The sequence below is a fragment of the Hypanus sabinus genome, chromosome 7 (assembly GCF_030144855.1).
Source record: "Hypanus sabinus isolate sHypSab1 chromosome 7, sHypSab1.hap1, whole genome shotgun sequence".
NCBI classification, from domain to species: Eukaryota; Metazoa; Chordata; class Chondrichthyes; order Myliobatiformes; family Dasyatidae; genus Hypanus; species Hypanus sabinus.
The window spans coordinates 126,431,038-126,443,187 of record NC_082712.1 but is presented as its reverse complement, the minus strand read 5'-3'; the positions used below and the strand labels follow the sequence as shown (position 1 = coordinate 126,443,187).

Here is a 12,150-nt window from a genome sequence, read left to right as displayed (position 1 = left end):
CTGAGAATGTGAGTGGATCATTTGGAAAGAGCTTTTCACACAGAAAGCAATGAATCTTTGGAATTCATCTTCATGGATAACTTTGTCTTGAATGACTGTGGAAGCTTAGAACATCAGATCACCAGATTTCCAGATGCTAAAGGAATGGTGAGATATAGAGAGAGATATATATAGAGATGATGTATTCCCCTGCAAGTCTCCTCCAATCTGCACACAATGCTGATTTGAAGCACTTTTGCTGGTCTTTCATCACCACTGAATCTAAATCACGGAACTCACTACCCAAGAAAACTAAGGAAGTGCATTCACCAGAAGATAAGAAGCACTTCAAGTTGGTGGCTCATCACAACCTTCTCAGGGGTACTGGGGGACGGCTAATAAATGCTGACCTTGCCAGCAAAAAATAAATACTTTTTAAGAAACATGATCTTTGGTGATTTGGTATATTATGTTTAAATCTGTCTTGGCTGTAGAAGACAGGTGGTTTTTTTTTCTGATTGGAGTTCTGTGACCAGTGGTATTCCACATCAATCAATGCTGAGACAAAATATTGTTGATGATATCTGTAAATGATTTGGACAAAAACTGTACCTAAACTGAACAGCAAGTTTGCAGGTAACACAAATATTGGCAGAATTGTGGACAGTGAGGAAAGTTGTCAAAGGATATACCACAGCTGGAAACATTGGTGGAGAAATGGCAGATGAAGTTTGATCTGGACAAGTGTGAGTATTGCACTTTGTGAGGTCAAATGTAAGAGGAAAGTATACAGAAAATGGAGGACCCATGGGAGTTTTGAAATGCAAAGACATCTTGGAGTATAAGTCATTGCTCCCTGAAAGAGGCAACATTTGAACAAGTTGGTAAAGAAGACATGCAGCATATTGACCCGCTATTAATTCAAAGTTCAAAGTAAATTTTACTATCAAAGTACAGACATATATGTCAACATATACAACACTCAGATTTATTTTCTGGTGGGCACACTCAGCAAATCTATAGAACAGTAACCATAAGAGGATTGATGAAAGATCCTAGTGCAGAAGACAACAAATTGTTCAAATGCAAATATAAATAAAGAACAACAAATAATAAGATAAAGAGCCCTTAGAACTGGGATCATTGGTTGTGGGAACATTTCAATGATGGGGCAAGTGAGTGCAAATATCCCCTTTTATTCAAGAGCCTAATGGTTGAGAGGTAGTAACCGATCTTGGACCCGGTGGTGCGAGTCCTGAGGCATTGGTACCTCAGCAAAAAGAGAGCATGACCTGGGTGATGGAGATGTCCCTGATGATCGATGCTGCTTTTCTACGACAGTGTTTTATGTAGATGTGCCTGATGGTCAGGAGGGCTTTACCCGTGATGGACTGGGCTGATTTCACTACCTTTTGTAGGATTTTACATTCAAGGGCAGTGGTGTTTTCTTGCCAGGCCATGATGCAGCTAATCTATATACTCTCCACAACACATCTTATGTTCCTGTGTATTTGCTGGGGTAGATATACATTGATGTCAATTTCTGCTGAATATATTTATAAGGCGTTGGCCCAATGGGACTAGATGTATTGATTAATTTGTATTGAATATGCAGCTATTGTACTAATCCGCTGGGTACAAACATTCGGGACGCCTGCAATATATTCAGAAAGTGACTAGATGGCGCAGGACACGTTAGCTGTAATGTATAGTGGGTGTGTGGGAACAGTGTAGGTTGAATCTATTGGTTGCAATGTATACTCAGAGGGTGTAGATGGCGTAGGGCTGTGTGAGGAAGGTTTGAGTCGGGATATCAGGCATTCCCGATTGAGTTCAGTGGAAGATGGCGGCGGAGGATCGGGAACGGGATCAGGCCCGCAGTGATAGCGCGAAACAGAAGCGAAAAGAGCAGCTGAAGCGCTGGCTGGGCTCGGAGACCGAGCGGGAGCCCGAGCGGCCCCGCACCAAGTACGTCCGAGTCAAGTTCAATGAGGGAGCCGTGTTCCTGGCAGCCTGTTCGAGCGGGGACCAAGACGAGGTGGAGAAGCTGCTGCAGAGGGGAGCTGACATCAATTACACCAACGTGGACGGTCTGACCGCCCTTCACCAGGTAGGTGGCGGCCGGCAATCGCCCACGGCCACCCGCGGGCCGGCGAGGCTGAGTCCGCGGAGGGAGAGCCGCCACCCAGCCCTTCCTCCCCACTTGCCAGCCAGCGGGGTAAATAAATGTCTGCAGGGTTGACACCGGGGGAGGTGGGGGATGTCAGCGTCCTGTCTACCTACGGCAGAGATGCGGATCCAGGCTCCCTGTGCCCCGGGGCTGGAGGAATCTTGAGCAGTGATGTGGGTCCCGGTCCGGGTCCGGGGATGGACTGTCTGGGGCAGGGCTTCGGATGCCAGCCACAGCCCAGGGTCTGCAGATGGTGGCGGTGGGAAGGTCCGCTTGAGGATGGGTGGCAGGCCGCGCCGGGGTTGCCACCGTCTAAAGGGGCAACACCTTTGAAACTCGGGTCAGGGCCTTTTATAAGGTAGCGGTGCCAGCAGTTCATGAACTACAAGGAGAGGTTGATGTGTGTCCCCTGGGCCAGTAGAGTCGGGCGACGTCTGTAAGTCAAGCTGACTGACTAGTCGGTTAGCAGGTGATCGGGAATGTGTGACCCTGCTGTTCAAAGCACGGAATCCTTCGGATTTATTGATAATAAGTTTTGACGGTAGTCTGTCATTTTGCCATCATTAAAAGACGGTGACTTCCATGACCTCGGGATTTGCGCCGGTGGTCTATTCACCCTTTTGGTGTAAGAATACATTTGTCAGAGTGGGCCCTTTGGGTCCAGCTCCAGTTCGTAGTTCAAAAATTGACGACAGAAGTACGTTATTTTTATATTCATAAGTATGCAGGTTAACATTATTTACGGTTTTTTTTACATTGATAATGTTTAAAGTAAGGGAGGATGGTGATGAATATGAGGCTGTAGGCTGGTCAATTGGACAATTGTAGAAAAAGTGATCTGTTGCATTTGGCCTGTTGGAGTGACAATGTGAATTAACTATAATTTTAGAGCAGAAATAGAGGAATTGACCCATAAATGCACATTGATCTTCGAAGATAGTAGATGTTTAGATTGTGATTGGTAAAAGATATGAGATACCTGGCTTCATAAGGGTAATGAAGATGAGGCAGGAGATGGAGCTGTGGCAGGTTGTCAGATCAGCAATGATCTTTGTGAATGGTAGGGGTGGCTTAAGAGGTGCAGTACCCTGCTTCTCTGATTTTTTTTTTCTTATGTTATAGACAGAGACAAATCTTGGTGGATGGGCAGGGGTAAATGTTGTCTTGAATTTTAAAGACTGGTTTTGCTGTGATAGATGTGTTACTTCCAATTCTGGAGCTTCTTAGAAAGGATATGGAAGTTTTGTGAGTTGGCAGAAGATATTTCCTGCATTTGTTCAGGGATGGAGGATTTCACCTACAAGGCTAGACTGGATATTTGATAGTTCAGAGGAAAGAACATCAAGTAGAGATTTGATTAGTTTATATTTCATTGGAGTTTCTGTAAGCAGGGAGAAACTATTCATTGCAGAGCTTTTAGTGGCCTGCTTTAAAGTAATGTTTAAAAAGTTTTTTCACATATTGTTAATGTTTGTAAGGGTGTAAATGTAGTCAATCCGACCTTTTAAGGTTACTGTCTTTAATTTTTAACTTTTTTCTTTACCCCCGCTTTCATATTTTTCTACCAGTAGAAATCATCTCTATTTCCACAATCAAAACCATTCATTATGGTTAGTAAGTTGCTGGAGAAGATCCTGAGAGGCAGGATTTATGAACATTTGGAGAGGCATAATATGATTAGGAATAGTCAGCATGGCTTTGTCAAAGGCAGATTGTGCCTTATGAGCCTGATTAAATTTTTTGAGGATGTGACTAAACACATTGATGAAGGTAGAGCAGTAGATGCAGTATATATATAGATTTCAGCAAGGCATTTAACAGCGTAACCCATACAAGGCTTATTGAGAAAAAAGGAGGCATGGCATCCAAGAGGACATTGCTTTGTGGATCCAGAACTGGCTTGCCCACAGAAGGCAAAGAGTGGTTGTAGACAGGTCATATTCTGCATGGAGGTCAGTCACCAATGGTATGCCTCAAGGATCTGTTTTGGGACCCCTACTCCTTGTGATTTTTATAAATGACCTGGATGAAGAAGTGGAGTAAACTTGGTGATGATACAAAGGTTGGTGGTGTTGTGGATAGTGTGGAGGGCTGTCAGAAGTTACGGAGAGACATTGATAGGATGCAAAACTGGGCTGAGAAGTGGCAGATGGAATTCAACCGAGATAAGTGTGAGGTAGATCATTTTGGTAGGTCAAATATGATGACAGAATGTAGTATTAATGGTAAGACTTTTGCAGTGTGGAGGATCAGAGGGATCTTGGGCTCCGAATCCATCAGACACTCAAAGCTGCTGCGCAGGTTGACTCTGTGGTTAAAAAAGCATATGGTGCATTAGCCTTCATCAATTGTGGGAGTGAGTTTAGGAGCCCAGAGGTAATGTTGCAGCTATATAGGACCCTGGTCAGACCCCACATGGAATACTGTGCTCAGTTCTGGTCGCCTCACAATAGGAAGGATGTGGGCACTATACAAAGGGTACAGAGTAGATTTACAAGGATGTTGCCTGGATTGGGGGGCATGCCTTATGAGAATAGGTTGAGTGAACTTGGCCTTTTTTCCTTGAAACGATGGAGGCTGAGAGGTGACCTGATTGAAGTACATATGATGATGAAAGGCATTGATTGTGTGGATAGTCAGAGGCTTTTTTCCCAGGGCTGAAATGGCTAGCATAAGACAATTTTAAGGTGTTTGGAAGTAGGTACAGAGGAGATGTCAGGGGTAAGTTTTTGGCGACATTGTTGGAGGCGGATACGATAGGGTCTTTTAAGAATCTCCTGAACAGGTACATGGAGCTCAGAAAAATAGAGGGCTATGGGTAACCCTAGGTAATTTCTCAGGTAAGGACATGTTTGGCACAGCTTTGTGGGCCAAAGAGCCCGTATTGGTCTGTAGGTTTTCTATGTTTCTATTACTCAGAACTCCTATGAAACATTTTAGCCTTCTTTAAAGTTAACAATCCTAGTTTCCTTAATTTTTTTACATAATTAAAGTATGCCTTCAGTTGGTACCGTCTTTCCAATTGTGTGCACTCTGAGGCCTTGTCAACCTTCCAAAGCTCTGATCCCCAACACAGGCTCCCACCAAACAATAACTTCTGTAACAGTAGCATAACTTTCTTATATTTTGTATAGCTCAGCCAGTGATTTTTCACTTTTTGACAATCTTTCAGCTGGTTCAGCTAATGTCAAATATTTTTATGTCCAACCTCAATCATGTGGCAGCAACTCGGTGCATAAAAGCATGCAGATATGGTCGCAGCTCAGCTGTCATTCAGAACGGGGAATAAATGTGCTCCTTGCCTCAGCATCTTTTGTGTTGAGGCGAGAGGGAGCACTGTCTTTAAATTATTTATTAGAGGTTCAAGTAGTGTTTAATATTATAAACTCAGCATGAAATTGGCAAACTCTGAACGGCTGGCCTGTGACATGGAAGCTGAGCTGGAAGTTGTTGAGGTATCTTTTTTCTTGAAATATAAAAATGAATATCAGTTTTAGGTATTATAACCCCAGGAGGATAGGCAGGATACTCTGCGAGATATTTGACCAACCTCCATGTTCCACATAATTCTGCTTCACTGAGTAGCTCCTATATCTTATGATCACTGATGTTTATCATCCAAATTTCATGACCTATAACAGTGATATTAAACCTGATTCTAATTCTGTATTACCTGAGGTTTGACAGTGGTTCATAGCTTTCTCTACTTTGGTTACTCTGGCAAGTCATGTCCTGAATGTGTGGATTCATGGGAGCTGCTCTTAGTGAAGTTGTGATGAACTTGTGTTTTTTGTTCCCTAATTATTTTAGCCATAGGGACTGGGGTGCTAGACTTTAGAAACATTTTTTCTGGGTGCCTTCTTACTCTTGGCCATGGTGATTAAGTTGTGGAGCAATAATGGGAATTACTATGTTCTTGTCAGTAGCTGGAGAAAATGTTTATAATGAAGCTCAGGATTTATGTCTCTTTGAAAAGAAATTTGTGTCACCTGGAACTCTCTCTTCCTCATTTGTTGCTTTAATTCTGAATCAAACTTGTAATGTTTCTGTGAAACACACAAAATGCTGGAGGAACTCAGCATGCCAGGCAGCATCTGTGCAAAAGAGTACAGTCGACATTTCGGGCTGCAATCCTTCAGCAAGACTGGATTAAAAAAAAAGATAAGAAATGGAGTTAAAAGCTGGGGGTGGGGGTGGGGAGGGAGAAATACAAGGTGATAGGTGAAACTGGGAGGGGAAGGGGTGAAGGAAAGAGCTGGGAAGTTGATTGTTGAAAGAGATACAGGGCTGGAGAAGGGGGAATCTAAAGGAGACAGAAGGCCATGGAAGGAAGAAAAGGGTGAGGAGCACCAGAGGGAGGTGATGGGGTAGGCAAGGAAATAAGGTGAGAGAGGGAAAGGGAATGGAGAATGGTGGAAGAGAGGGGGGACATTACCAGAAGTTCTATGAAGTTGGAGTCAATGGTTACTAGTTTTTTTATTCTGTCTTTCACTTTCCGTCACCTGGGTCCCCTCTCTGTGTCGCTCACTCATTCAGTTCCTTGCTGTTTACCACACTCCCTCCTTTTGTTTGCTCTTACTTGCTTCCCTTTCCTACCTTTACATCCCATTCTTCTGGCATCTATACTCTTCATCTACTTTAGAACATAGAACACTACAGGCCCTTCTTAAAATCTTCAAACCAACTAAGATCAGTCTACTCCTTCCCTCCTACATAGCCCTCCATTTTTCTATTATCCATGTGCCTATGTAAAAGTTTCTTAAATGGCCCTAATGTATTTGCCTCTATCACCACCTTGGATCCCAGGACAGCATTGTCTGTAAAAATGTACATCTGACATCCCAGTGCCCTATACTTTCCCCCAATCACCTTAAAACTATGCCCCCGGTATTATCCATTTCCACTCTAGGAACTTTTTTTTTTGTTATCCACTGTATCTATGCCTGTTTTCCTCTTGTACACCTCTATCATCTTATCCTCCGTTGCTCCAAAGAGAAAAGCCCTAGCTCGCTCAAACTACCCTAAGACATTCTCTCTAATCCAGTCAGCATCATAGTAAGTATCCTCTACTCCCTCTCTAAAGCTTCTACATCCTTCCTATAATGAGACAACCAAAACGGAACACCGTATTCCAAGTGTGATCTAATCAAGGTTTTATAGAGCTGCAACATTATCTCATAGCTCTTAACTCAATCCCTGGCTATTGAAGGCCAATACGCCATATACCTTCTTAAACAGCGTATTACTGTAGTGTTATCTGCCAGTTTACTAATTCACCTTTCCCCTTCCTCATCCAAGTCAGTTATGAAAATCAGCGTGAGCAGGGGTCCCAGAACAGATCCACGTGGAACTCATCGACCTCCGGGCAGACCACGTGCCATCGACAGCCACCCTCTCTTTTATGGGCTAGACATTTTCTTCCTCACTTTCACTCCCTGACTGCCATTCTCACAGTGCGTTACCAATTCTCACGTTCCTCTAAAGATCTCTTTTTCTCTATTATTTTCCTTGTTTGCTTTCTGCCACATTTTCTCACCCTGTCATTTTTCACTGTTACATTCTGCCCTTGCCTGTGATTTCCCTTGCCCTGCCCCTCTGCACCCTGCCTTGCCTTTTCTCTGCTTTTGAGGTTGGACACATTCTTAAATTTCTCTGCTAAAACGACCTAACAATTAGCAAAATTTAATACCAATTTAATGAAATTTCAAGCTAATTGCTGTTTATGTAATGTGCTGTGTATTGGAGAGGATTGTAGTTGATTGCTTTCTGAAGAATTTTTGAATCTCAATTTCAATAAAGGTTTGGGAGGGAGTCCTCAGCTCATTGTATTCATTATAATCTTTTAGAAGTTAGAATGCAGGTTATGATATCAAAGATTTGCTTTAATAATAGCACCGTTTGAGGCCTCAAGGTTTTCCAAAGCACAAGTAAAGCAGCAGTTTTGCAGCATTGCTGTGATTGTGACCTAGGGAAAACAGTAGTCTCCCACAAAACATCAGTTTGTAACTAGATATTTAACTTTGATGACATAGAAGTGAGGATAAGTTTTGGCTTCAACATAAGGGAAATGTCCCTTGCTTTTAATGAGCAAACTGGATCCACATCATACATCACGCTGAACCTAACCAGCACACTCGTGTGTCAACATTAGATTTTCTTTTCACCCAACCAGCTCATGGACTGCTTGTCCTGTTCCCATCAGGGAGGAGGTGACGTAGCATCCACACTAGAACCGCCAGACTCAGAAACAGTTACTTTCCCCAAGCAGTAAGGTGGATCAACACCCAGCCCCTAACACAGCCCTCCACATCTCTCACCACCACTACTTTATCATTTCCTGTCAGTCACCTTACATACACACACTCTTTACCTAGCATCACTTATGTACATGCAATCTATTATGTTTATAAGCTATCTTATGTATTTATATTTATTATTTTTTATTATTGTGTTCTTTATCTTATTGTTTATTGTTATGCTGCATTGGATCCGGAGTAACAATTATTTTGGCTCCCCTTTAAGTTTGTGTGCTGGAAATGACATTAAACAATCTTGAATCTCTGGAGACGGACTATTTAAGTGGTGCTTTGCTTTTTGCTCGTTTGCTATAAATGTGGGCTTATCCGTACGTCACCATTTTCTGTGTCCAACCCTGAAGCATGAAAATCTTTCTCCCCCTAGCAGAGTATGACAAAGCTGGCAATAGTTCAAACATTGTGTGGATGAAACTAAAGTCATATCAAGAAATCTGCACTGAGCTGATAGCACAGTTTCCTTCACCCTATCACTGCAGCTTGGCCAGCGCTTTGTTTTTAAACAAGTTTATTTGTAAGAAAGTCAAGAACTTTCGAGTTTACTTTTGCAATATGAAGTCTCACTGAGAATGCAGCAATTTCTTGAGTGAGTGGTAGACATTCCATTTTCAGTCACCTGACTCTGTCTTAAAGTGGAAATGTTATTGTAGTTTTGACTGCAACTTGTCGCAAGAGCTTTTCGGTAGATTAAGAAGGGAAGGATCTCCAGCTCTGTTTAGCGTGCCATAATGAAGCAAGGAGAAGCTTGGCTGAAGCCAGTGTGGAAAACTGGGCATGTCCATTATTTGAAGTTACAGGTCGACATGTTGGGATAAAAACCATAACAAACATGTTGCAGCAGAGCTAACTGATTGACCATCAACAGAGCTGACCAAAGCCTATCTAAGCCCTGTTGTGAATGAGAGTGGACCATGAAACCATAAAATGATGATGCCCAGCATCAGCCCTCCTTCACTAATGACAGTAAGATCAGAAGAAATGTAACCCATGACTGTATTGAATTAGTGGTGTCAGGTAAACAATCCTCCTCCATCTGTCTTTCCTGAGATTCCCACCATCAAGAAAGTCAGTCCTAAATCAAGTTGATCATTCAGAGTAAGGTCTGGGAAAAAATAAACAATGCATTGAGCACTGTAAAGGATATGTGACCTGACGATAATCAGGCTGTAATGCTGAAGATAAGATCCTGAAAATAGTTGGAGGGACACTGACCTCTCATCTGCTTCATCAGACATGTTCCTGTCATCCGAAGATTAGATGTGGGATGTATACTGATGATTGCACAGAATTCAGTTCTGTTCATGATCTTTGGGTAATAAATCACACTGCAACCCCATGCAGAACTGCCGAGGCAACATCTGAATCTTTTGCTGATAATAGAAGATAAGGTTGATGTCATGGAAGTACCAATGAGAGAACCCAGTCATGCATTCAGAAGCAATTTTAATGTTGAATTCTCTTGTCAGTAACATCTTTGGCATTTGGAAACTGTGGAGAAGGTGCTTATCATTAAATAGAGCCCAGTACATTTTGTGTCTATAAGATCAGATTGGAAATTATTGACCTTTATGAAGTGACTTTTGGACACCCAATAACTTCTACATCTATATTATGGAAATGTGATAAAATGTTCATTTCCTACAGTAGCTAAGAAGCTTAGAATTCACTATGTACCCTTTGCAACAAGCAATTCTCTTCAAGTGCACCATGTCCAGGATTTTAATATCCAGAAAACAAGATGAGCAGGTGCATCCAATCCCTCTGTTTCATTGTTTGAAAATGTGTCAGTACATACCAACCTCCGCTCCAAATTCTGGAACTCTCTTCACAACAGCACTGCTTAAGTGGCTTCAACAAAGGCACTGCAGCTCTAGTGCTGTTGAAAACTGGCATGGGTGACACTCCTGAATGAATGAACATGACTTTAGCAATAATGTATGACCAAAATATTCAAACAAAAAATGTTCTATTAAATTTTGCATTGTGCAGGTTGCATGTTTGGACGTTGCATTTTGTGACATTTCTGTATTAGACTCCAAGTCAGAGAGCCACACAGCTCAGAAATAGGCCCTTATGCTCAAGTGGTCCATGTCCACTAAGGTGTTCATCTGAGCCACTTGCATTTGCCTGCATTTGGCCCATATCTCTTCAAACTTTCCTCAACATGCATCTCTTTTGGCAGCTTATTTCATATATGGACCACCCTCTGGATAATTACCTTTGCTTGTTTTATACCTGTCACTCAATGAAGCATTTGGCTCTTGGTGGTTTTCTCCACAGCACTATCTCATTGTGATATTCTTTTAATTCTGCTGTTCCCTATTGGTCATCTCTGCAGAAATTAAAGCAGAGCTAACTCAAATCTGGCTTTCCTGATAAATACTAATTCCACAACTCAGCCCAGAGTTTAAGAGCCATTGCAATGGTCTATTTGCAGTTTCTGATTTAACCAAAAATTTTAGAATGTAATGTTATTCAAAATCGTTCTTCCCCACATAAACTTTTCCTTTTCCTCCTTGTGGTATAAAATTCCTACTCTCTTGTGTCCTAGCTTGATCTATGTAATTCACAGACTAGTTACTGACCTTTATTGTAAATAGTCCCATGAATTGCCAGACAACTTTCTCTAACGTTGAGGAAGATGTGTTAATATTTACACTCTAAATAATAGTGATGTGTTCAAGGGCATTACTAAATCTTTATGAAGTACAGTACCTTCACTACAGAAGGTCAGCTCCTGGTTTTACCCAAGAATGCAGAATTTTGATAAATGGGATTGTGAACAGTTTGCTTTCCTCCTGCTTTCTACCTTTCTCTGATCTCATTGCCTGCCCTGGATTTCAAGCCCATTTCTTAATTTCACTATTTCTTACTCCACTATTTTATTTTCCATTTCTTCCATTTCCCTGTCCATCAACATGACAATGCTATTCTATTTCCTTGTTCTTGTAACAGCTACCAGCACTGTTAAAATTCATGGCTGCCTTTCTTTATGACGATAATCCAGGTTTTAGTTTCGCAAACATGAAATTGCTTTGAAGGATTACCTCAAATTCTCAGCTTTGACCACAAGCAATCACAATAGCCAAAGCAACACACAATGCTGGAGGAACTCAGTAGGTCAGGCAGCATCTATAAGAGGTGAATAAACAGTCGACGTTTCGGGCTGAGACCAAGGAAGGGGGAAGTTGCCAGAATAAAAAGGCACTGTGAAGGGAAGGAGGCCAGCTAGAAGGTGATTGGTGAAGCCTGGTGGGTGGGAAAGGAAAAGGATTGGAGAAGAAGGAATCTGAGAAGAAAGCAGACCATAAGAGAAAGGGAAGGAGGAGGGGACCCAGGGGGAGCATTATGCAGGCGAGAAGAGGCAAAAGGCCAGAGTGGTGAATAGAAGAAGAGGCGAGGGTGAGGGAATTCTTTTTTACTAGAAGGAGAAATCGATGTTCATGCCATCAGGTTGGAGGCTATCCAGATGGAATATAAGGTGTTGCTTCTTCTCCCTCAGGGTGGCTGATTCTTGCCACAATAGATGGCCAATGCTACCTGTCTGTGAATTCACTCACTAAAATATTTTCTCTCCAGTTTACCTTATGCCACTTTACCATTCATTGGTGTTCACGTCACATCTGGGGAATTGTCTGAATGTTGAAGCAACTATTTTAGCAAAGCAATTGCTGGGTGTTAAAAGAA

At 42.1% G+C, this 12,150-nt stretch overlaps 1 protein-coding gene across 9 annotated transcripts in view; it reads left to right on the top strand.

Annotated features, from left to right (window-relative positions):
* The first annotated feature begins 1,690 nt into the window (after positions 1-1,690).
* LOC132397161 (protein phosphatase 1 regulatory subunit 12A-like) overlaps positions 1,691-12,150 on the top strand; it is a 183,882-nt gene continuing 173,422 nt past the window's right edge. For 5 of the 9 annotated variants that reach the window (XM_059975547.1, XM_059975546.1, XM_059975550.1 and 2 more), the window contains exon 1: positions 1,691-2,089. In XM_059975547.1, coding sequence (XP_059831530.1) covers positions 1,823-2,089 — 267 coding nt within the window. In that variant the 5' untranslated portion in view covers positions 1,691-1,822. The remainder of the gene's footprint in view (positions 2,090-12,150) is intronic. The other 4 variants (XM_059975543.1, XM_059975549.1, XM_059975551.1 and 1 more) reach the window with 2 other exon arrangements.